The 25,401-nt window shown below is 45.8% G+C and overlaps 1 protein-coding gene across 1 annotated transcript; it reads left to right on the top strand.

Annotated features, from left to right (window-relative positions):
* The first annotated feature begins 5,376 nt into the window (after positions 1–5,376).
* On the top strand, positions 5,377–25,135 carry gstt2 (glutathione S-transferase theta 2). The gene is made up of 5 exons (XM_086012020.1): positions 5,377–5,713; positions 12,625–12,712; positions 15,026–15,176; positions 17,827–18,003; positions 24,373–25,135. Exons 1-5 carry the CDS (start codon positions 5,590–5,592, stop codon positions 24,388–24,390), a joined length of 558 nt encoding a protein of 185 aa, XP_085868146.1. The 5' UTR covers positions 5,377–5,589; the 3' UTR covers positions 24,391–25,135.
* Positions 25,136–25,401: the final 266 nt, after the last annotated feature.

Consider the following 25,401-nt stretch of genomic DNA (forward strand, 5'->3'; position numbering starts at 1 on the left):
GGTGACAAATTCTGCCATTGAAAGGGAGACAAGAAATGACCCTACTCTCTCACGGGTCTACGATTTAACAGTGAAGGGATGGCCAGCACATGGCGAACCACTGTTGCCAGCATTCTCGCAAAGAAGAGAACAGCTGTCAGTGTGCCGAGGAACCTTGATGTGTGGATCCAGAGTGGTGATTCCACCCAAACTCCAGGATAAAGTGCTAAAGGAGCTTCACGAGGGGCATTTGGGTGGAGTGAAAATGAAGAACCTAGCTAGGGCGTTTGTATGGTGGCTAGGTATCGATGGAGACATCGAAGACATGAACAAGAGCTGCCTAGGATGCCAGAAGGTCCAAAATGCTCCGCCACAGGCCCCTCTACATCCATGGGAGTGGCCCTCATTTCCCTGGCAAAGGGTGCACATCGACTTTGCTGGTCCATTTATGGACTCAATGTTCTTAATCGCAGTTGATGCACACTCCAAGTGGCCGGAGGTAATAAAGATGTCCTCCACCACCACGGAAAAAACCATCACAGTATTAAGGACCATATTTGCCAGGAATGGGCTGCCGGAGCAGATATGTTCTGATAATGGACCGCAATTTGTGTCCGAAGAATTCAGAAAGTTCTTAAAGAACAATGGGGTAAAGCACTACACGTCCGCCCCATACCATCCCGCCACCAATGGATTGGCTGAAAGGTTTGTCCAGACCTTCAAGAAGGCCATCAAGGCCATGGGTAATGAAGACATAAAACTTCAGCACAAGGTGGATAACTTCTTATTTGCATATAGGAATGCAACGCATATGGTTACTAACCAAACTCCCGCCATGATGTTCTACAATAGAAACCTAAGATGCCGGCTGGATTTGGTCAAGCCCAACATCCGAAGGGACGTGGAGAACCGGCAGTTTCAGGGCATGAATGAAAGGCCAACTAGGGCCTTCCAGATAGGCCAACCGGTTTTGGCCCGGGACTACCGTACCGAGAAATGGCAGCCTGGAACTATCTGCACACGATTAGGACCACTGATGTATACCGTGGACATCGGAGACAGCATAATAAGGCGCCATGCTGACCAAATCATCAAGTCATCCGAAAAGGGACAACCTACACCACCACTCTATACATCTAACGATGAAGTAGAGATACCCATATCTACCTCCGATCCGGTGATACTGGAGCCCGATGAACCCGACACTGGCCTTCAAGCTGAATCAGCCTTGCCAGAAGAACCTACTACACCACCAGAAACCACTACACCCCCGAGGCGTTATCCGGACCGAGTCAGGAAGCCTCCTGAGAGACTAACTTATAATTAATTAATACAGCAATGTATATTATTTTGCATATAACATGTAATTAATAATTACTTAAGATATGATGTACTAGTTAGCTAGAAGGGGAGGAATTGTGGTGTATGTGCCTTTAAGAGCAATTATGGTGTATGTGCCTTTAAGAGCCCCAGGTGTGCGTAATGCCGGTAATTGCCACTTGGGCTATATAAGCCTGTGTATTGTGTATATCCTTTAGAAACCCCCCCACCCCACCCGCTTAGTAAATACCTATGAACCAACTCCTGTCTTCAGTGTCTTTATCTACACACGGACACTACATGGTTCAGCCTCAGACAGTGGCCAGGAAGTGGGATGGAGTCAGTGGCTAGGGAACAGAATTTGTGGCGGGGACTTAAGACAGTGGCTTCGGTCTTCCCAATATTTAGTTGGGAGGCAATTTCTGCTCATCCAGTACTGGATGACAGACAAGCAGCGTGACAAATCAGAGACAGTGGAGGGGTCGAGAGAGGTAGTGGTGAGGTAGAGCTGGGTGTCAGCATACAAGTGGAAACTGATGATGTGTTTTCAGATGATGTCACTGAGGGGCAGATGAGAAATAGGAGGGGCCAAGGATAGATCCTTGGGGGACACCAGAGGTAACACTGTGGGAGCAGGAAGAGAAGCCATTGCAGGTGATTCTCTGGCTACGATTAGATAGATAAGAATGGAACCAGGCGAGTGCAGTCCCACCCAGCTGGACGACGGTGGAGAAGCGTTGGAGGAGGATGGTGTGGTCAACCGTGTCAAAGGCTGCAGACAGGTCGAGAAGGATGAGGAGGGATAGCTTACCATGGTCACAGTCACATAGGATGTCATTTGTGACTTTGAGAAGGGCCGCTTCAGTACTGTGGCAGGGGTGGAAACCTGATTGGAGGGGTTCAAACATGGAGTTGTGGGAAAGATGGGCACAGATTTTCGATGTGACAGTACGTTCAAGGACATTGGAGAGGAAAGGGAGGTTGGAGACGGGATAGTAGTTGAAAGGACAGATGGGTCAAGGTTGGGTTTTTTGAGGAAGGGAGTGATGAAGGCAGATTTGAAGGGGAGGGGGACAGTACCTGGGGAGAGAAAAGCGCCAACAATATCAGCTAACATGGGGGCCAGGAAGGCAGGTTAGGTGGTCAGCAGTTTGGTGGGAATAGGGTCGAGGGAGCACGAGGTGGGTCTAATAGACAAGATGAGCTCGGTGAGGGTATGAGGGGAGTTGGAGAGAAACTAGAGAAAGGTACGAGTTCAGGACTAGGGCAGGGGGTAACGTCAGGGGAAGTTTGACCCGGTGGGCTAGGGGAAAGGGAGGGAAGCAGCAGAGGCAGCTGAACGAATGGTCTCAATCTTAGTGACAAAGAAGTCCATGAGCTCCTCGCACATGTTGGGGGTTGGCGAGACCAATTGTCGCACCAGAGTGCTACCCTGATGGAGGTCAACCTCCACGGAAACAGTCTGTCCATCCTGATTATTAATGTGACCCCGGTCCAAGGATTTGTGGTGAGGTCAAAGGCCTGACCAGTCGGTGGACAGAACTCCCACCCTGCTATAGTTACATGGCCAAAAAGGAAGGAAAATCAGCCAGGTTTCCCACTCCAGATTGCTATTCAACCAATAAAAAGCATGCAAATGTGAGCATGTTGAGGGTCAGGTTGATCCCACCATCTCCAATTAGCCTGTCAACTGTTTGGACTTACACACACACTCACAAACAAAATGGCCACGTGACTAAGGTTCTACAGTAACGTGACCAACACTTGCCTAAGTCTAAGTCAGCACCAATACAAAAGCAAAATACTGCAGATGCTGGAAATCCGAAATAGATTCTAAGGAAAGCTCATCGACCTTAAATATTGACTGTTTCCCTCTCCACAGATGCTGCCTGACCTGCTGAGTATTTCCGGCATTTGCTGTTTCTATCTAAGTCAGCACGGCGTAGTTCAAAAGAGTTGCAACAGTGCAGGCACAAATCGGCCCACACATGCACATAAAATTGCAAAACTCTGACTCAGAGGCCACAGCAGTTCAGGGATAATATTGGGCCAGAAATTCGGGTCTCCACGGGTGAGTACGCACTGGGTACTCACGCGCAGGGCCAACGAAAGTGCCGGTTTCATGCATGCACTGCGCATGCGTGGGAAACCGGAACTTCTGTTCCCTTGAAAGAAGGGGTTCAGAAGTCGAACGCGTGCGCCAGAGAGGCAGCGCGTGCGCATCGAACTTCCGTTTTTTTTTCCAGGTTTCTCCGGGAGGGTAAGTCTCCAGCACTTACACTTTAAAAAGCAGTCGCAAGGCCTGCTTTTAACAAGGTAAGTGGTGAATTAAGTAAAATTAAAACATTTTTTCCACAGGTTTATTATTTTTAAATACTTTAAAGAAAGGTAAGTTTATTTTTTAGCCCCGTTAAAAACTGTAATTAATTTTTTCAAAAATTTAAATGATTGTTTAAAATAGTTATTTTATGTAATTTATAGTTATTTTTAAAATGTGATTTTTAAAAAATTATTTTAAGTTTTGGGGCCGTTCTCTATTTCATAGATTTGACAGGTCTTCCTGTCAAATCTATGAATAGAGATTCCTGCTACGATTGGCTCTCCATGGCCCACGTGATCCCAGCTTCGAACTAACTGCGCCCCTGGGATACGCAAACACTGCACGCCGGCAGTTGGAGCAGGCCCAGGATCGGAATCCCATGCGGGCCCACAGCTCAACGACTGGCGCACTAGGTAAGTGCAGGTCGGGGGCTTGCACCCGCGGGAAGCCTCCGACCCAAATTTCTGGCCCAATATTGGAGCTCCTTGCTATGTTTCTGGCCAGGGTTGACTTATTTCCTTTAGTATTTCTGTGCGCTTGCCTGGCAGACGTTGGCTCTGCAAACCCTCTTCTTTGCAGCACCCTCCCGGCTTGCATTTTAACGGATGGTTTAAAATAGTTGTCAAGCAGCCATTTCCAAAAAAATCCATAGATTGTCCAATTCAAAACCAACCTGTTGGTCGCCGTATACCAGAGAGCTGGCCTCCTGTACCCCAACATGAGTCAACACCTTGAAAAAAGGAGGAAGGAGGGAAAATTGATGGAGAAAATAATCAGAGAGATTTGGATTAATTTCAAGTGAGGTTGTGAGAACAACACTAACCTCAGGCATGCCTAGAAAGCTAACATGAAGAGGGCTCCATTTCACACTCTACCTAGGGCTAATTAAATACATTCTGGGCCTGACTTTCCGTAAAGATAGACCACAATTGCAGAAATGTAGCAATACGAGGCATAGTCACAAAGATTCATACATACCAATACATGTGGACAGCCATTGTTTTAAGATCAGCGTCCATTAACCTATGCTTGCAGATAAAAAATTAGCCACTGGGAACAGGGAGCAATTGAATTATCCAAGGGAACAAATGGTAATGGGGGATAAAATACCCAGGGTTCAACGCATGAGAGAAAGCCCTCTGTCCAAGTGCTGGGGTAAGAGCTTGCCTATGTTTAGTGTAAGCTCTCTGCATCATGGGTAGGCAGAGATTCATGAATTTGGCCAACGCCATAGGTCGAAACAGGCCGATAGCGATCCAACAACAACAACTAATACAATAAAGTCCCAACCAAACAAAAAAGAAAGTTATGAAACCAAATCATATTATTATCGGTGTCAACTCTACGGTGGCGGGAGGTTCCTTTAAGGACTGTCCCGGGGAGTGGATGACAATTCTCTTTCTGCAGTTTGGTCTGGCTCTTTAAAAGTCCTCAGAAATTATGAAAACTATGCTTAAACGTCCTTAGAAACGATGGAAACTATGCTTAAAAGTCCTTAGAAACTATGTTTAAAAGTCCTTAGAAACTATGCTTAAAAGTCCTTAGAAACTATGCAAACAATGTTTAAGTGTCCTTAGAAACGATGGAAACAATGCCTAAATGTCCTTAGAAACGATGGAAACAATGCTTAACAGTCCTTAGAAACTATGTTTAAAAATCCTTAGAAACTATGCTTAAGCGTCCTTAGAAACTATGGAAACAAGGTTTAAAAGCCCTTCGACCAGTGGAAGGGATGTTTTGCTGGTGAGGAGCACACGTTCGCTGCCATTGGTTGGCGTGTTTCTCGCCAGTTTAACAGTGTCCGCACTCCACTGCGGAGATTATATCGGCGCCGCGATTGTCGATTGCAGCGCCTCCGCCAGCCTTTGAAGTGCCGCGGGCCGGGCTACATTGTAACAGACTCGCTGTTGCAGTTTCAGGGAGCCGAGCCGAGCCGAGGGGCCGCTGCAAATCCTCCCCGCTCTGCCACGATGGCTTCGCGGCTCCCCTTGCGAGTTTATTTCGACCTGCTGTCCCAGCCCTCCAGGGCCGTGCTGATCTTTCTCAAAAGCACCGGAATCCCGCACGTTGAAAGACCCGTGGCTCTCCGGAAGGGTGAGGAATGAAACCGCGGCGCTTTGCACTCCTGCTGAATGGCTCTTCGATGTAAGAGAGAGGAGGAGGAGGAGGAGGTGGTGGGATTTTCTACCCAGTCCAGCACCCAACACCTCCCCAGCCCTCGCTGCGGAGCTCTGAATATCGGGCAGAACTTTAGAACAGAAGACGTAGATGGAGCAGGAGTAGGCCATTCGGTAGAAATGAGGGCCACCGACAAAAAAAAGGGGATAGATTTCAAAGCCATGTAAATATGCAGTTGTTGTGTATTTGCACAGCAAGTTCAGAGTCCAGGTGGTTTCGCAAGCTGGTTCACTCTTTTGGTGATGTAGTAAACAAATAAACTGTAACGTAAAACATTAAAGGAAACTTAATAAATTAAATTAAAATTCTGTTGCCGGTGGTGACGATGCACTCCAGTCCCCGCGGCGCCCACCGGTCGCGGAAGGCCTCAAGCGTGCCGGCGGACACCACGTACTCTGTCTCCAGGGTCACCCGGGCGCGAACATGGCCGTGGAAGAGAGGCAGGCAGTCGGGCCAAACGACCCCCTCAACCGCCCGCTGCCTGGACCAGTTGATGGCCACCTTGGCCAGGCTCGGGAGCAGTCCCACGAGGAGGTTCCCCCGACCTGCCCACTCCCCTCCGTACCGGGTGACCGAAGATCAGGAGCATGGGACTGAAGTGCAGCCAAAAATCGAGGAGCAGACCCTTCAAATAATGGGAGAGGGGCTGCAACCTCTCACACTCCATATAAACGTGGAACACGGACTCCTCCAGGCTGCAGAAAAGGCAGGCGGCCCGGGAGTCCATGAACCTACTTAAAACCTTATTGCACGGGACTGCTCCATGCAGCACTCTCCAGGCCAAGTCCCCAATATCGCAAACTGGTGTAGGTAGTGCAAGTCCGGCGTAATGGATGGAATGTTTCACACAAAGGGTAGTGGCAATCTTGAACTCTCTCCACTCCTCAAAAAAAAATATGTTGAGACTGGGGATCAATTGAAAATTTCAAAACTGAGATTGATTTTTTTTGTTAGGTTTAAATCAATTTATATTTCCTGCTTTATACTTCCTGGTTTGGTCCCTGTGTGTCTCAGTGAAGGTATTAAGGGATATGGAACCAAGGAGGGTAGATGGAGTTAAGCCACAGATCAACCATGATCCCTTTGAATGGTGGAACAGGCTGGAGGGGCTGAATGGCCTCCTCCTGTTCCTATGTTTCTGAAGCCAAGCAAAGTGAGGTTCCTTCCTTCAGGGTGGGGTCTCACTCTGCCTGGCTCTGACATAGGCCTGGAATTTGCTTTTGGCGGGGGGGGGGGGAGTGAAGGAACGGTGTTCGCCTCGCTGACAGCTGCCCACAGAGTTATCGCCGGCTTCTCGGTGTAGATTTCCCCTAATCCGGTGTCTTTTCCAGCACGGCGCCTTCTACAGGGGATCTGTGGTGTCTGTGAGCAGGGAAAGAAACAGCGAGGCTCTTCAACCAATCAGATTGAAGAATCCTCACTGAGACATGCCAAACCAGGCAGTATAAAGCAGGAAATATAAATTGATTTAAATGATGTACAGAAAGCGAAATAAAGATTGGGAAATGTAGATGGGTTTAAGGGAGAGAGGTAAAAGAAACGGGCATAAAAATCATAGAAATTTACAGCACGGAAGGAGGCCATTTTGGCTCATTGTGTCCGTGCCAACCGACAAAGAGCGATCCAGCCTAATCCCACTTTCCAGCTGTTGGTCCGTAGCCCTGCAGGTTACGGCACTTCAAGTGCACATCCAAGTACTTTTTAAATGTGATTAGGGTTTCTGCCTCTACCACCCTTTCAGGCAGTGAGTTCCAGACACACACCACCCTCTGGGTGAAGAGATTTCCCCTCAAATCCCCACTAAACCTTCCACCAATTACTTTAAATCTATGCCCCCTGGTTGTTGACCCCTCTGCTAAGGGAAATAGGTCCTTCCTAGCCACTCTATCTGGGCCCCTCATAATTTTATACACCTCAACAATAAGGTCTCCCCTCAGCCTCCTCTGTTCCAAAGAAAACAAACCCAATTTATTCAAAATAACAACAGAAAACACTGGAAAAACTCAGCAGGTCAGGCAGCATCTGTGGAGAGAGAAACAGAGTTAACGTTTCAGGCCGATGACCCTTCGTCAGAACTGGAAAAAAGCAGGAAATGGAAAGCAAGTTTAGGGGCTGGGAAAAGGGGGAGGGGATGAAAGAATAAAAGGGAAGGTCAGTGATAGGATAGAAAGCAGGAGAGATTAAGAGACACTAAGAGATATTGAAGGCAAGAGGAGGTGGTAATGGGACAAGTTAAGGAATAAAGGATGGCTCTGGATGAAGTGTGAATTGCGCTGGCAGAATGAAGGACAGCGGCCATGTGGGAGGGAAGAAAAAAGGCCAAACAAAAAGTGTGGATAAAAAAAAAGAAAATATATATATGTGATAGAGGCCGAGGTTATGATCTGAAATTGTTGAACTCTATGTTGAGTCCAGAGGGCTGTAGAGTGCCTAATTGAAAGATGCAGTTCGAACCCCACCACGGCAGCTGTGGAATTTAAATTCAGTTAATTAAATAAATCTGGAATAAAAAGCTAGTATCAGTAATGGTGACCATGAAACTACTGGATTGTCGTAAAAACCCATCTGGTTCACTAATGTCCTGCAGGGTGGGAAATCTGCCATCCTTACCCGGTCTGGCCGGGTATATGTAACTCCAGACCCACAGCAATGTGGTTGACTCTTAACTGCCCTCTGAAATGGCCTAGCGAGCCACTCGGATGTGTTCAAGAAGGCGGCTCACCACCACCTTCTCAAGGGCAAATAGTGGGTGGGCAATAAATGCTGGCCTTGCCAGCGACGCCCACATCCCATGAATTAATTTTTTAAAAGTCAGCTTAATTGCTGTTTGGAGAATGTCAAGTGCTTGTAAATTTCTGGCCTCAAGTCGCAAAAAAAACCCCACCGTATGCCGTCCCTTCTCTTTATTTGTATACTTTTGACACTGAAAATCCGTGGCCCTGCTCTGCCAGTGAAAATGTGCCACTGAACCCCACCTGCCATGGGGTCAGTGCACTTGTACATGTTTGGCAGCTACCCACACCATTTTGAGTGTATCCTGGGTGTCCATCAGAGGGCTGGAGTGGGCAATGTGGGTGCTGGCTAAGCCGCTGCCAGGCCCTACCCCCCCCCCCAAAAGGTGCCAGCTGAACGGCTTCCTTATTGGAATACCTGCATCTCCAGAGTCTACCCCAAGCCATGATGTCCCACCTCAACCTGGAGAATTTGATGGGCTCCATTTCCACTCTTAAGCCAATCTGTGTGCCTGCTTCTTCCCAGCAAACTGGTCGCTGGACAGAAAGGAGACAGGACAGAGGCCAAGAAAATTCCTGGAATGGAAGGGCCTCCCCTGGACACTGCCTCCTCTGATGTGAAGAGCTAGGTTTGGGGGGAAGGCCATGTACAATTTTCCTATTCATGGACTCTGCCTAACCCACTGTATTCTTATGTTATATTTTGGGGATGGAAAATAATTAGTTACTATGGATGAAACCACTTTATACACAGCATAATTTAGAAATTTGTTGCCAGCTTGCAAACTCCCATCTTGCAGATTAGCTAAATTTAATATGGATCTACAGTAATTGGTTGCTTAACTACAACATTGATACAGCACTACAACAACAACTTGTATTTATATAGTGCCTTTAACATAGTAAAACGTCCCAAGGTGCTGCACAGGAGTACTGTAAGACAAAAACATTTGACACCGAGCCACATAAGGATAAATTAGGGCAGGTGCCCAAAAACTTGGTCAAAGAGGTAGGTTTTTAAGGAGCACCTTAAAGGAGGAGAGAGAGGTAGCGAGGCGGGGAGGTTTAGGGAGGGAATTCCAGAGCTTAGGGCCCAGGCAACAGAAGACACGGCCACCAAAGGTTGAGCGATTATAATCAGGGATACTCAAGAGGGCAGAATTAGACAGGTGTTACTGCAAGTCACTAAATTCTCATGCTCAAAACGGATATATCATTACAGGATTCACATATTATACGTGCCCGTGGCACTAGAATGATACAGCACAGAAGGAAGCCATTCGGCCCATCGTGCCTGTGCCAGCTCTCTGAAAGAGCTTTCACTTAGTCTCACTCTTTCCCCATAGTCCTGCATTTTTTTTTTCAAGTATTTATCCAATTCTCTTTTGAATTGTATCTGCTTCCCACCACCCTTTTCAGGCAGGCAGTGCATTCCAGATCATAACAACTCGCTGAGCAAAAGAAAAATTCTCCGCGTCTCGCACCCCCACTGCGCCCCCCCCCCCCCCCGGCTTTTTTTTGCCAATTATTTTAAATCAGTTTCTATTCTTATCAAAACGAAATTGGCCATTTCACTCGGAAAGGTCACAGTATAGCTAGCTCAAAATAGAAACATGCAGTCGGGAGTGATCTTCTGAAGTTGGCACCGAGAGCAAAGTAGGTGCAGCTTTACCTGACCTGGGAGTGTTGGGTACGAACACTGGGGCAGCAATTTTGTGCTTCAAGGCGGCTTGGGAGTGGGTCAGCTGCCTTCCGGGTTCCAGTCCCGCCCCCAACTATATCCAGCCCACAGATGTGATTTTACGTTAATTGTTCTTGTTAAGCCCGCCCTGTGGGCTTGCCGGCCAATTAAGAGGAAGACGGTGTCAGATGGCGCCATTTGATGACGCGTCATCCGCCGGTTTTCTTAAAGGGACTACGCACAATTTTTTTTTTTGACAGTTGATTTTTCAGTGTTTGACAGCATTGAGGTGCTGCAAACACTGACAATCTCTACAAAGGTGAGTTCTTGCACCCAGGCTCCCCGGGGACTCCCTCCTTAGGCTAGAACAGATGGCAGCTGCAGGTGAGGTAACAGAAGCGATCTGTCACTGGTGAGAGAGGTTTTCCCAATGAGGTGGGACTACACATACAATTCAAAACTTGCTACCTTCATCAAAGTCAAAAGCATTAAAAATTAATTTCCCAACATTTTCTTACCTCTGAAACTCACCAGTGCACCATTGGATCCTTCACACCACTTCTGCAGCTGTCATCAATGCATAAACATTACAGCAGACTCACAACACGCCACACTTACCTGGCGTGGTGTCTGGACGTCGGGAAGCCCACAGTAGAAATGTCAAAATTGGAAAAAGCCTGTTAACAAGCAGTTAAGTGGCTATAATCCTCTTCCTGCCGCTAGGTGTCGGGTCCATGCGCAAATCGTGGACCCGACACATGGGAAGATTGTTTGGAGGCGGGTTGACGGCGGGTTTCTGACCCGCTGTCAATCTTTGCGATTTTGCCGAATGTCCCGCCTCCAAACCCGCCCCCTGAGCGTCGGCAAAATTCCGGCCTGGGTGTCCGAAATGGAAAAGGTTTCATTCCCCAGTTACCAGTGCTTCTGAGCACAAATAAAAATCACTCGCACATTAAAAAAAAAGTCATTCTCCAGTAAGTATGATCATTTAAAAAAAATATATATATTGCCCTGGGTGAATAATGGCTGCACGGTATGATGCATGTGGTTTAATGGTCCCGGCTCAATCACTCACTAGTGCCCTTGCGCTTATAATATTATCATCCGGGTTATTGCCATTTTTATAGAAAACAGAATCCTCCTCTAATTTCGCCCATTAAAGCTGAGCCTCCTCAAACCCTAAATCCAATTCTAGCATTCAGCTACATTTTAAATGGTCCCCATGTCTTTGCCTCTACAACGTTGCCTCGCATATTATTCCAATTATTACTCATTGAGTAAAGAAGTTCTTTCTGTTCTAAATTTACTTTTCCATTAATTTAAATTTATATCATAGAATCATACAGCACATAGGTCATTCGGCCCATCGTGCCTGTGCCGGCTCTTTGAAAGAGCTCTCCAATTAGTCCCACTCCCCCCTGCTCTTTCCCCACAGCCCTGCAAATTTTTCCTTTTCAAGTATTTTATCCAATTCCCTTTTGAAAGTTACTATTGAATCTGCTTCCACCGCCCTTTCAGGCGTTCCACGTCCTCGGGTCTTACCTACTTGATTTACTTTGGAATAATGTTCTGGGTCAACCCTATCTAAACCATTTCATATTTTACACATTCTTGTTGCGATCCCATGGACCGCCTTTCTCGCTAACCTGTGGACAAGTAAAATACATCTTAAAAAATGTGGCAAACACCTGGAGTGCCCAGATATCGCCTCGGGGATATAAAATGTCCCATGGTTTGCCTGAAACTCAGAAAATGTAACAAGAGTTGAGGAAGGACGAGTTGTGGGAATGGGGCTGGAGAGGTGAGGGGGCAAAGTTCACTGCAGAGCCCACTAGCATCATAACATAAGAAATAGGAGCAGGAATAGGCCACTTGGCCCCTCGAGCCTACTCCGCCATTCAATAAGATCATGGCTGATCTTGGGCTCAAAGCCACTTCCCTGCCCGCTCTCCATAACCCTTCACTCCCTTATCTTGCAAAAATCTGTCTATCTCCACCTTAATGTATTTAATGACCCAGCCTCCACGGCTCTCTGGGGCAGAGAATTCCACAGATTTACGACCCTCTGAAAGAAGAAATTCCTCCTCATCTCAGTTCTAAAAGGGCGACCCTTTATTCTGAAACTATGCCCCCGAGTTCTAGATTTCCCCACGAGGGGAAACATCCTCTCTGCATCTACCTTGTCGAGCCCCCTCGGTATCTTATGTTTCAATAAGATCACCTCTCATTCTTCTAAATTCCAATGAGTATAGGCCCAGCCTGCTCAACCTTTCCTCATAAGTCAACCCCCTCATCTCTGGAATTAACCTAGTGAAGTCACGGTGAAGCTTCCTTTGGCTTTGATCCATCTGATCCTTTTTTTATATATAACTACATTGATCCCTAGTTAATCTTCATCTCTTCTATTTGAACAGGCGAACAGAATGGCCCAGAGTTTACTAAACTGAACCCAATGCAGAAAGTGCCAGTGATCGTGGACAATGGATTTGTTCTGACGGAGAGGTGAGTGTTGGATTTAAGTTGGTTTTTTTTTCCACCTTCCTTTCTTGAATAATTTGACTCTCTTGTTGGGGTAAACGTCCATATCCGCCAGTACCTTGCCCAAGAGGACATTCCTCATGTGAGCCTAGACAGTTGGTAGATTATTTAACCATGGGGTTCTTCATATATTACATATATTTTCATATGTTCGTATATTACAGGAAAAATGTGATTGCACCAGAGAGGGTTCAGAGGAGATTTACAAGGATGTTGCCAGGACTGGAGAATTTTAGCTCTAAGGAAAGATTGGAGAGGCTGGGATTGTTTTCTTTGGAACAAAGGAGACTGAGGGGAGATTAATTGAGGTGTATAAAATTATGAGGGACCTAGATAGAGTGGATAGGAAGGACCTGTTTCCCTTAGCAGAGAGGTCAATAACCACAATAATTGGTAGAAGGATTAGAGGGGAGTTGAGGAGAACTTTTTTCACCCAGAGGGTGGTGGGGGTCTGGAACTCACTGCCTGAAAGGGTGGTAGAGGCAGAAACCCTCATCACATTTAAAAAATACTTGGATATGCGCTTGAAGTGCCGTAACCTACAAGGCTACGGACCAGGAGCTGGTAAGTGGGATTAGGCTGCATAGCTCTGTCAGCCAGCACAGACACGATGGGCCGAATGGCCTCCTTCTGTGCCGTAAATTTCTATGATTCATAGCCAGGGCCAACCAAGCTCTCTCTCACTGTCCACACACGGACACTTTCCTATTATACGGCAAGTGCTAGATTTTCCACTAGACCATGAGGTGAGCACTTATAAGCGCCTTGGGATCTACATTTAAGGTGCTATATAAATGCAAGGTGTTGCCAGAGCAGTGGCAAAGACCACAGTTGTCTCCCTGTCAGATGAAACCAGGAGTCATGGGCAGAAGTCAGTGCTGGAACTGAAGCAGATCCTAACGTAACCATACTAATAGATTGTAAAATACGTGATCTCAAACGTTTTTTAAAGTCTGATTCTTGTGGATAGAAAGAGTGAGGGAAGTAAGAAGTTTCACAGTTTTGAAATTCTCAAAGAGTAGGAGACAGTACAGTGAGTCTTCATCTCAATTTGAAGATCCAGGCGAAAACAAGAGATTGTAGAACAGCATATAGAGTCATAACTGCACAGAAGGAGGCCATTCGGTCCATCGAGTCCGTGCCAGCTCTCTGTAGAGCAATCCAGTCAGTCCCATTCCCCCACTCTATCCCCGTAGCCCTGCAAGTTTATTTCCCTCAAGTGCCTATCTTTGGGAAGGACCTTCTAGTTTCTCTCCCACAGTCTTTGATAGGATACAAAAAATATCTTGTGTAGAATTCCTTTCTTTTAGTCTCCAGTCTTTCCTAGATTGAGTAGACTAGGCCTATATTCCCTCCAGTTTAGAAGAATGAGAGGTGATCTTATTGAAACATATAAAATTCTTAAGGGGCTCGACGGGGTAAATGCTGGGAGGATGTTTCCCCTGGTTGGGGAGTCTAGAATCAGGGGTCACAGTCTCCGAATAAGGGGTCGGCTATTTAGGACTGAGATGAGGAGAAATTTCTTCACTCAGAGGGTGGTGAATCTTTGGAATGCTCTACCCAAGAGGGCTGTGGAGGCTCAGTCGTTGAGTATATTCAAGATAGAGATCAATGGATTTTTGGACACTAAGGGATACGGGGATCGGGCGGGAAAGTGGAGTTGAGGTAGAAGATCAGCCATGATCTTATTGAATGGTGGAGCAGGTTCGAGGGGCCGAATGGTCTACTCCTGCTCCTAATTCTTATGTTCTTATACATATGTTACATAGAGCGAGATAAGTTGGAGTTCAAGGATGTCCCATAATGATAACACACAGTAGTTTCACTCTATGTGGAGATGAAATGACAAATCACGAATGCTGGAAATCAGTAATAAAAGCAGAAAATGCTGGAAATGAACAGCAGGTCAGGCAGCATCTGTGGAGAGAGAAACAGAGTTAAAGTTTCAGGTCGATGACCCTTCGTCAGAACTGGAAAAAAGCAGGAAATGGAAAGCAGGTTTCCATTTCCTGCTTTTTTTCCAGTTCTGACGAAGGGTCATCGACCTGAAACGTTAACTCTGTTTCTCTCTCCAATTGTTTTTTTAAGTATAGAAGCAAAATTCAAGGAGGAGGACACCAATGTTTGGGTCACTTAATGGTGACATAACAGCAAAAGCACGACTGCACAACATATTGCGGGAGTGTGCGGGCTATCCTAGCAACACCAATCAAAATAAATTCAAATGTCAAACGGTCAGATATGTTGTTTCACTGGACTTAAGCACTTTGTTTGCAGTGTTGCCATTCTGAAGTACCTGGCAACAAAGTACGATGTCCCTCAGTTCTGGTACCCTCAAGACACGTTGCAAAGGGCAAAGGTGGATGAGTACATGGCGTGGCAGCACACCAATGCAAGGATTCATGCAGCAAAAGTCTTCATCCTAGAGGTGGGTATTAATGAACTTTCCCGCGTAGTTTCCTGAACTGCGATTTGACTCTCGCCATGTCATTAAAGGGATACTCTAAACTGTGAAGTCCACGTGCTTTCATTTTGAATTTCATTTAAAAATGCCTCCATACTGGTACAACAGCAAAATACTGCGGATTCTGGAAATCTGAAATAAAAACAGAAAATGCTGGAAATACTCAGCAGGTCAGGGCAGCCTCCGTGGAGAGAGAAACAGAGTTAACGTTTCGGGTCGATGACCCTTCGTCAGAACTGGAAAAAGCTGGAGATGGGACAGGTTTTTAAGCAGGTGTAGGGGCAGGGAAAGGTGGGGAGGGGAGGAAAGAACAAAAGGGAAGGTCTGTGATAGGATGGAAGGCAGGAGAGATTAAAAGACAAAAGGGATGATGGAGCGAGGCAAAAGGAGATGGTAACGAGACAAGTTAAGAAACAAACGATGATTCTAGATGAAGTGTCAATGGCAGAATGATTGACATTCTCATACGGTACGCTAGATGTACATTATGCCACGCCAGATTTTTAAATTGAAAAATCCAGGTGAAGGGTTATAGTCTGTGGTGCAGGAGAGCAACAAGATTGGAAGCAGTAGGCGAGAAGATGGGTTTAATTGAGATGTGGTACAATGTGTCAGAGTGAGGAGGATGAGCGTGGAAAATGTACACAACGTACAGCCATATTGCGACTGGGCAACAAGACGACCCACCCAGTGCTCTCCACCCACCAGCAGCCATGTAATCTCCTGGGAAAGGGGGGAACAAAAACCTTATGTCAATTCAGGGACAACATCATTCTGGACAATTTCTCCAGAGGAGCACTAACGGTGATCGCACTGATCAATAAATCTGTTCTGCTTAATCTCAATTACCAAAGCCATATGTCTGTCAGATGACCTGCTAATGTGTTGCATTGACCTCATGAATTCAAAGTCATTAAATTAGACACATTGGAGGGAGGGGGGTCATTTTAACTGAACAAGGGTGTAAAATGGCCAATAACGAATTGACGGCCGGTTCTACACCTCGCCCAAGTTTTCCCTTCCATTGACTTCAATGAAAAATAAATGTGGGCATGGTGTAGAATGGTCGGCTAATTCGATGTCGCCCAAAATTTAAATTACCCCCATTTTTTCAGATTATTCCTCAGTAAGGGAGCACTTTTCACTTGAATTTGAAAGCGCAGTCCTGGGTATTTAATTCAACATTGTACGTCTGTTTCCTTAAGTTTCTTTTTTAAAAGACCTCTTCACAAGCTACTAGCAACAGCATATTCATCCAAGTGGTAAGCCAGTAAACAAGCTGCTTCATCCACCCTAACTTTTAAAAGACTTCCGCCCCCCCCCCCCCCCCCAAAAAAAGACTCCCCTAACGGTGTAGGTGCTAAATGTTCTGCCAAGTGTGGAACTCTGAGCCTTTTAGACCAGAGAAATTCTAAGTTTGAGCTGCGGTCTGTGCTGACCTCAACTTGGCTGGCAGTAAGTGCTCTACAATTGGGCTGGAGCTGGGGAGCGGGGTGGAGTACAGAGGGGAGCGGAGAGTTCACTCAGTGGCTCCCGAAGAAGTTTCTACCGCTCAAATTATGTAGGGGAGTGGAGAATCTACACCTTGTGGTCTAGACTCATAAATAAATAAAAGTCAAATAAAATATACCTGAAAGTAATGGGTTATACCATTGGTAAGGAGTGTATATACTGGCTGCAATGTTCCCTCTAATTTTTTTTTCCCTGCACGGGCCCTTTAACTGGTCGCGTGGCCCATTCAAATTTTCGCGCATGCGCGGTTTCTTCAGTATGGAAGCCGGTGAGGTCCCGTGGGACCTTCAGATCGCTGCGCAGCCGCTTAGTGGGAACGTTGACTGGCTGGTGTTTTTTTTCCTGTGCCCTTTATCGAAAATAACACTAATACGGGACAAAATTCAATCCACGGGGTCCTGTTTCTTAACACCAATAAAGATATCCCACAGGTCCAAAGGAACAAATACTCGAGCGCTAAAACTACAATTTAATGGAAGAACAAGAGATTAAAATACACTAAGGAAAAGCAATTTGCCTTCAGTAATAATCACCTGAGCCAAGTAGGGCAAGTGATTATTATGGAGTAATAATGCGCAATAAATGCCATGAATTTCTGTGCGTAGAGTGTGATCTGCTGCCTAGATTCTGCCATTTTGCATTAACAGTCCCAGATGCAGCAAATACCAGCCTGAGCATTAACCGATCATTTACCCATAGTGTAAGACCAGATAAATTCAGTGCGATAAGGAAGTAACACAATACGTGAACATAATGAACCAGCGAAGCATGCGTTGCCATGTAGCTCACTGAGAAGTACTGTCATTTAACTTTGATATTTTCTTCTTTCCCCTTCCTTTTTAGGTCTCCCCACACCTCATATTGCTTCCCTTGCTAAGGCAATCCGTACCCACCCCTCGACCAATGCCACTCCCGAATCAGGAGTGCGAGAGTGGCCGAGGGTGATGCACACTCTTAATTTCCCCTCCCCACCACTTGGCATCACCTGTAATGGTATATGTATCATTGACAACTCATCATATGAGGAACTAAATCACATCCCCACACTGCCTGCTAGTGTTTTGGAACATCACTAATTTATTTCTGCAATATATTCGTGTAGGTTTTGATTCCTCGGATGACCGGCCAGCCAGTCGATGAGATCAAGCTGACCAAAGCTCTGTCTGAATTAAACGTCACCTTGGACAGGTTGGAATCTATGTTTCTGAAGAACCAACCCTTTCTCTGTGGTGACGAGATTACATTGGCTGATCTGTTGGCCATCTGTGAACTAATGCAGGTATGGTGTTCAAATGCCTTGCTCAAAACTGACGTCAGGTGACTTGGTTGACATTGGTAGAACACAATAAAATGTGCATTTTGGAGGGCAAGGGGCTAACATGATCAAACTCTTAAAGGTGAAGGGGGGCAAATTTCTACCATTGCCACGTAGCGTTGTATGCACCATTCACAGCCCAAGTTGATTGTGAAACTTCCGTATAATCGAACTTCCAAGTTGTGCCATAATCCCAGTAACTGAAGATAACCATCTACTGTACTGGCAGTTTTTCAAGTCAGTATCTCCTATTAATTTAGCTAGGAGCCTGTTCTAAGTGTATAAGGGCTATTTTAGGCATGTGAGTTTCTAATCCATAACTCTACTGTTAGACCTAGAGTTCTGATACAAGAAATCCATCCAGTCTCTGATGCCTAATCCTGCAATTGATTACAAATTGGTGCAGTAACAATGTTCTGCTGTGAAGTGGCTTTAGTATGAGACAGTATATTCTATATGTGCGAGTGCTCCCATATGGTACCAATCTAATATTGATAGGCCACCTTTATATGGCAACTGCTCTTAGGCATTTAGACATGGCTCTGCCGAACACAGATCCTCATAATTTCAACTGCTGTTAATTGTTCATTTAATGACTCACTTGTAGGCAGTGGGATTGATCATACTATAAGCTCTTCATACTTTCCTAGACTGTCATTTGTTTTCCTAGCACAAAAATCTAGGCTGACAGACCAGTGCAGTACTGAGTGAGTGCTGCACTGTCGGGAGGTGCCGTCTTTCGGATGAGACATTAAACCGTGGCCCCCGTCTGCTCTCTCAGGTGGATGTAAAAGATCCCAGGACACTATTTTGAAGAAGAGCAAGGGAGTTATCCCTGGTGTTCTGGCCAATATTTATCCCTCAATCATCATCACTAAAAATAGAAAATCTGGTCATTATCACATTGCTGCTTGTGGGAGCTTGCTGTGTGCAAATTGGCTGCCGCGTTTCCTACATTACAACTGCACTTCAGCTCCACTTTCATTTGGCTATAAAACAATGTCGAGTGGTTGTGAAAGGTGCTATAAAAATACAAGTCTTTCTTTTCCCCACTCGACCAGTGGTCTTTAGACTGGAGCTCAAGACCTGTCTAAATTGGGCATGGTACGAGCAGACAGTAACAGCGACCAACCCAAGTGCCACTTGACATTTGTAATCAGTTGGGGAGAGAACTACTGCTGACATTTGCACTCAGTAGAATTCTCATTAAAAAGTTTCAGTTTCATTCCTCAAAACATTTTCCTTAAACATATTATGGGTCTTGCTTGGGATGAGGTGGGTCAGTTTTGGCAAGAGTTATCAGGTTGCAGCTATCCTAGTGAAGGAAGCCCAATGCCATGGAGGAGTGTGATGGAATAGAAAGCAAGGCGGCGCTTCCCTGCACACCAAGTGCTGAGAGAAATGATCTAGGTGGCTGCATGTGGGCTGGTGGTCCTGCAGAGACGGGGCAGACTATGGGATGGTAAAACAAGAGTTGGGGCAGTTCAGAGAATTATGGTTTATTAGAGAGAAGAAAAACAAATCTCAAAGGCTCTCAGTTGCTTTGTATATGTAAACTTTATTAAGTTAGCCTCCTTTTTAGCACCTTACAAGACAGACTCAATCCATTGTACCCGTAGCAGATCGCCATGAGAAAGTTTGAAAACTACTGCACTACACATTGAAAGTTTTCTGGGTACATGTGCAAGGAAGCATCATAAAAGAAATTTGAGATCTGTTTTTCTTTGACATTTTTCTTATTTATTCGTTCACAGGATGTGGGCGTCGCTGGCCAGGCCGGCATTTATTGCCCATCCCTAATAGCCCTTAAGATGCTGGTTAGCCGCCACCTTGAACCACTGTAGTCCCTGTGGTGAAGGTACTCCCACAGTGCTGACTTTGTCGTGGTGCTTTGGTACAACTGAGCTAGGCCATTTCAGAGGGCAGTTAAGAGTCAGCCACATTGTTGTGGGTCTGGAGTCACATGTAGGCCAGACCGGGTAAGGACGGTAGATTTCCTTCCCTAAAGGACATCAGCGAACCAGATGGGTTTTTATGACAATCTGGTAGTTTCATGGTCACCATTACAAATACTAGCTTTTTCTTTAATTCCAGATATATTTAAATAACTTAATTTAAATTCCCCAGCTGGGAATTAAACTCGTTCCAGGCCTCTGGAATACTAGTCCAGTAACCTAACCACGATGCTACCGTACCCCTATCCAAGATTGGGCATGACCTGCTCACAGCTTATCTTGGTGCTCCGCTGAAGTGACAGCTGAAAGCAGTAACTCCGCCATTTGATTCCCCCACCCCTCCCCTTTCATCAAGCTGAGATCAGAAACATAGAAGATAGGAGCAGGAGTAGGCAATTCGGCCCCTCGAGCCTGCTCCGCCATTCAATGAGATCATGGCTGATCATCCAAATTCAGTACCCTGTCCCTGCTTTCTCCCCATATTCCTTGATCCCTTTAGCCTTAAGAAATATATCCAACTCCTTCTTGAATATACTTAATGAATTGGCCTCAACTGCCTTCTGTGGTAGAGAATTCCACAGGTTCACCACTCTCTGGGTGAAGAAATTCCTCCTCATCTCAGTCCTAACTGGCCTACCCCTTATCCTTAGACTGTTTCTGGATGATAGGGTGGGGGGTGGGCAAATCAAATGCAGGCGCAAAATCCAACCGAGGTTCCACCGCTGGCATTTAGCGGCCTGGTGGTGGTTATCACACTATCACTGTGCTGCCAAGTTTGCAGATGACACAAAGCTGGGTGGGCGTGTGTGCTGTGAGGAGGATGCTGAGAAATTCCAGGATGATTTGGACAGGTTGGGTGATTGGGCAGATGCATGGCAGATGCAGTATAATGTGGATAAATGTGAGGTTATCCACTTTGGTGGCAAAAACAGGAAGGCAGATTATTATCTGAACGGCAATAGATTGGGAGAAGGGGAAGTGCAACGAGACCTGGGTGTCCTTGTGCACCAGTCGCTGAAGATAAGCATGCAGGTGCAGCAGGCGGTGAAGAAGGCAAATGGTATGTTGGCCTTCGTACCGAGAGGGTTCGAGTACAGGAAAAAGGATGTCTTGCTGCAGTTGTACAGGGCCTTGGTGAGACCACATCTTGAGTATTGTGTGCAGTTTTGGTCGCCTTATCTGAGGAAGGATGTTCTTGCCATGGAAGGAGTTCAGCGAAGATTCACCAGGCTGATACCTGGGATGGCAGAAATGACGTATGAGGAGAGATTGGGTCGATTGGGCTTGTACTCGCTGGAGTTTAGAAGAATGAGAGGGGATCTCATTGAAACTTATAAAATTGAAACAGGGCTAGACAGACTAGATGCAGGAAGGATGTTCCCGATGGCGGGGGAGTCCAGAACCAGGGGTCACAGTCTAAAGATAAGGGGTAAGCCATTTAGGACAGAGATGAGGAAGAATTTCTTCACCCAGGGAGTGGTGAACCTGTGGAATTCACTACCACAGAAGGCAGTTGAGGCCAATTCATTAAATATATTCAAGAAGGAGTTGGATATATTTCTTAAGGCTAAAAGGATCAAGGGATATGGGGAGAAAGCAGGGACCGGGTACTGAATTTGGATGATCAGCCGTGATCGCATTGAATGGCGGAGCAGGCTCGAGGGGCCGAATGGCCTACTCCTATCTTCCATGTTTCTATGAGTAATTCTTGAAAGTATCATTTTTGATAGCATCAACTTATGAAAATTGAGGTTTGGTTACTGGAAAGTGTTGAGATACTGTCGATCAGGGGTTCTCAACCGCCTGAGGACCCCGTTGCATGTTATAAAAATTCCACGGACCCCCCTGTAACAAAAGTTTTTTTCTGTATAAAAATTCTTTCACCATGTCGCTACTGCTATCCCAGCACTGCAGAAAATACTGGTCCCCATGACCATTCCACTCCTCCTTTCCCTCCACATGAGCCATAATCACCTCCCCCCCCCCCCCCCCCCCCCCCTTCGTTTCCCTCTTTTTTTTCCCCCGCTCATCAGCCGGTCCTGGTTCTCTGCCCGATTGTCAGCCAAACACCCTTTTTCACCCCCCTTCCCCGCCATCTCTCTCCCTTCTCAGCGAGCTGGGGCCGGGGGGGGTGGGGCCTGGGTTCGACAGCAGCTTCCCCCATTATCGCACAGGTGTTCGGGGAGGGGGATTGAAACAGAAGTCTGTGTCGGGACCGGAGCCGCCAGTTTGCACAGCTTGATCCCACCTTTACAGGGTGGTGTATTTTCTTTTTTAAATCCCAGAGGTTATTTATGACGGACCCCCTGAAACCCTCTTGCGGATCCCCAGTTGAGAACTCCTGCTATGAAGATAATGGCCCAGAAATTCCGTTCGCAGGCCTCCCACGGGCGGAGGGCTGCGATCTTGAAAACTCTGCGCCTGGACCGGAGGGCTCCCAGGAGGCGCACAGTTCCGCTCCTGGGCCTCTCCAAACTGCCGGTGCGCAGGGTCCACGTATCCCAGAGGCGCAGGCGGTTCGCAGCGTCCCTGGGATCACGTGGGCCATGGGGAGCCAATCAGAGAAGGGAATCTCCCTTCATACATTTGACAGGAAGACCTGTCAAATATATGAATAGAGATCACCCCCAAAACATAGTAAAACTTTAAATAATTTTTTTTTATCACATTTTTAAAATGACTAAATTACATAATTTAAGTATTTTAAACAAAAATTTTATTTTTTGAAAAAAAAAAAGTTTTTAACATGGCTAAAAATAAACTTACCTTTTAAAGTATTTTTTAAATGATAAATCAGTGGAAATTTTTTTTTTTAACTTTTTTCAACTCTTATCCTGGTAAAAGTAGGCCTTACGCCCCTGCTTTTCCAGGCACAAGAATTGTAAGTGTTTTCTACAGGCGGAGGGTCTCCAAAAAATGGAACTCTCCCCCCCTCAGAGGCGCTGCTCCCGGGCAGCCAGAGGATCTGTCAAGAGCTTTCTTGACAGATCGGAAATGCCGATTTCCAGCGCATGCGCAGTGCACGCCTAAAACCGGCATTTCTGTTGGCCCTACAGGTGAGTACACAGCACATACACACCCGTAGGGACTGGAATTTCTGCCTCAATTAATTTGGCCTAAGTAGGATCAGTTCTTAAGTTGTAAATATAACTAAATCAGTGGACCTAAAAAGGATAGAACAGGGTACTTTCTAAATGGTGAAAAGTTTAAAAACAATGAAGGTCCAGAGAGACTTGGGGGTCCAGGTACAGGAAACTTTTGTTTAACTGGAGGTTAAAAGTCCGGAAAGCTCTATCTACCGGCAAAATTCAGGAGCCATTTTCTATAAGTTTTTTTACTTCTCGTTGCTTTTTTTTTTCCCCAGTCAGGCTCTGCAAGGTCTGTACCTAAGCAACAGCTTCAGCTAGAGACGCTTGCAGCTGCCTGTTTTGAAGCTGTTGCTAAGCAACAGGGTTTGTTGATTCACACGGAGCTGAAAACTCTCTGTTTTAACATTGCCACTGGTTTATACGGCAGTTTTGAACTAACGGCACCAGCTCGGTCCCGTCAGTGCCGGATACCAGAAAGTTTCCTGTACATAGATCATTAAAATGTCATGAACAGATACAGAAAATAATTTAAAACGCTAATGGAATCCTGGCCTTTATATCTAGAGGACTAAATACAAGGGGGTAGAAGTCATGCTTCAGCTGTACAAAGCCCTGGTTAGACCACACCTGGAGTACTGTGAGCAGTCCTGGTCACCACACCTTAGGAAGGATATATGGGCCTTGGAGGGAGTGCAGCGTAGGTTTACCAGAATGATACCCGGACTCCAAGGGTTAAGTTACGAGGAGCAATTACACAAATTAGTATTGTATTCCCTAGAATTTAGAAGGCCAAGGGGTGATCTGATTGAAGTTTTCAAGATATTAAGGGGATCAGATAGGGGAGATAGAGAGAATCTATTTCCACTGGTTAGGGATTCTAGGACTAGAGGGCATAGTCTAAAAATTAGAGCCAGATCTTTCAGGAGTGAAATTAGGAAACACTCCTACAACACAAAGGGTGGTAGAAGTTTGGAACTCTTCTGCAAACAGCAATTGATGCTAGATCAATTGTTCATTTTAAATCGGAGATTGATAGCGCTTTGTTATCCAAAGGTGTTAAGAAATATGGGCCAACGGCGGCTATATGAAGTTAGGTCGCTGATCAGCCATGAGCTCATTGAATGCTGGAACAGGCTTGTGGGGCTCAACGGCCTACTCCTGCTCCTATAATGGCTTTTCCGTGATGCCTGGTCAGTTTCTCTGCTCCTAAATTGCATTGAAAAGGTTAGAAATGCTAATGACTGAAAATGTGACATTTGGAATAATTTGCATGTTTGTTTTAAATTCAGCCGCTTGGAGCAGATTGAGACATCCTGAAAGATCGCCCGAAATTAATCGCCTGGCGGAGCAGAGTTCAATCAGCATTGGGGAAAACATTCGACGACGCACACTCTTTCCTTTATCAATTGAGAAATAAAGCCAGACTTTAAAAGCCAAACCAGCTCGAATTTCAGTCATTACAGTACCTAGTCAATGTAGGAGTCTGAATCTAGTCTTTTAAAACCACGTGCCTTTAACTGTTACCAGTTGATTAATGAAACATGCACTATGTTAATAGCCATACAAATACAGGAAACTCTTAACTGGCACCTAAATAACCAGAAATCTGTTAACCGGCAAAATTCAGGAGTAGGTTCAGGTAAGTTTTACTTCATATTGGTGGCAGTTCCTGGATCTGTGGCTGTGTAACTGGGCTTCGTGCACTTGTTGCTAAGCAACAGGGATGCTTGGTCTGTGGCTGGAGTTCCTGCACATGTTGCTAAGCAACAGGGAAGCCTGGATTTGTTGCTGTGTACGGAGCTCTCATACCTTTTAACTATACCGCTCTGTAATCCGGACTTTTTGATAAACCGGCACCACGCCAGTCCTGTTGGTGCCAGATAATAGAGTTTCCTGTACTTAATTTCAGTAAACCATCCAGTAGAGGTCAAATGTTACCATGGTCAAACTATCTCTTAAAAAGGGAACTTTGGTGTGGTGCTGAAGACAATCAAAACCTCAGATGTAATCATTGTTGTAACATTGGATCTCAATAAATAAGATTGTTTAAAATGGTAGCTATATGCATTTATCCTTCCACTAACCAATCAGTGCTAGACTGGCATCTTATTCACTTGTGTCTTATGTAATCAGTCTGAAAGGCCTTCTTAATTCCCCATCTCAGCCAAACATGTTTTCAACTAATGGGGAGATGAGGCTGGAGAACGTATCACTGCTTGCTCAGTACATGGTGTACAAGACAGTTGGTTTCTAAATCCCTTTTACCTAGTGCAGGCATAAGAGCAGATATTTTTTAATTCAGGCTGGTGTCTGACCCA

Source organism: Somniosus microcephalus, chromosome 19 (genome assembly GCF_052327205.1).
Source record: "Somniosus microcephalus isolate GS21.2 chromosome 19, FLI_Smic_1.0, whole genome shotgun sequence".
Classification (NCBI taxonomy): domain Eukaryota; kingdom Metazoa; phylum Chordata; class Chondrichthyes; order Squaliformes; family Somniosidae; genus Somniosus; species Somniosus microcephalus.

What these genes read in the sequence shown, in the direction of transcription:
- gstt2 (XM_086012020.1), top strand. Translation starts at nt 5,590, where the DNA reads ATGGCTTCGCGGCTCCCCTTGCGAGTTTATTTCGACCTGCTGTCCCAG. An exon ending in GGATTTGTTCTGACGGAGAG is followed by an intron (nt 12,713 to 15,025) that starts GTGAGTGTTGGA and finishes CTTTGTTTGCAG; the next exon opens with TGTTGCCATTCTGAAGTACC. An exon ending in CAAAAGTCTTCATCCTAGAG is followed by an intron (nt 15,177 to 17,826) that starts GTGGGTATTAAT and finishes ATATTCGTGTAG; the next exon opens with GTTTTGATTCCTCGGATGAC.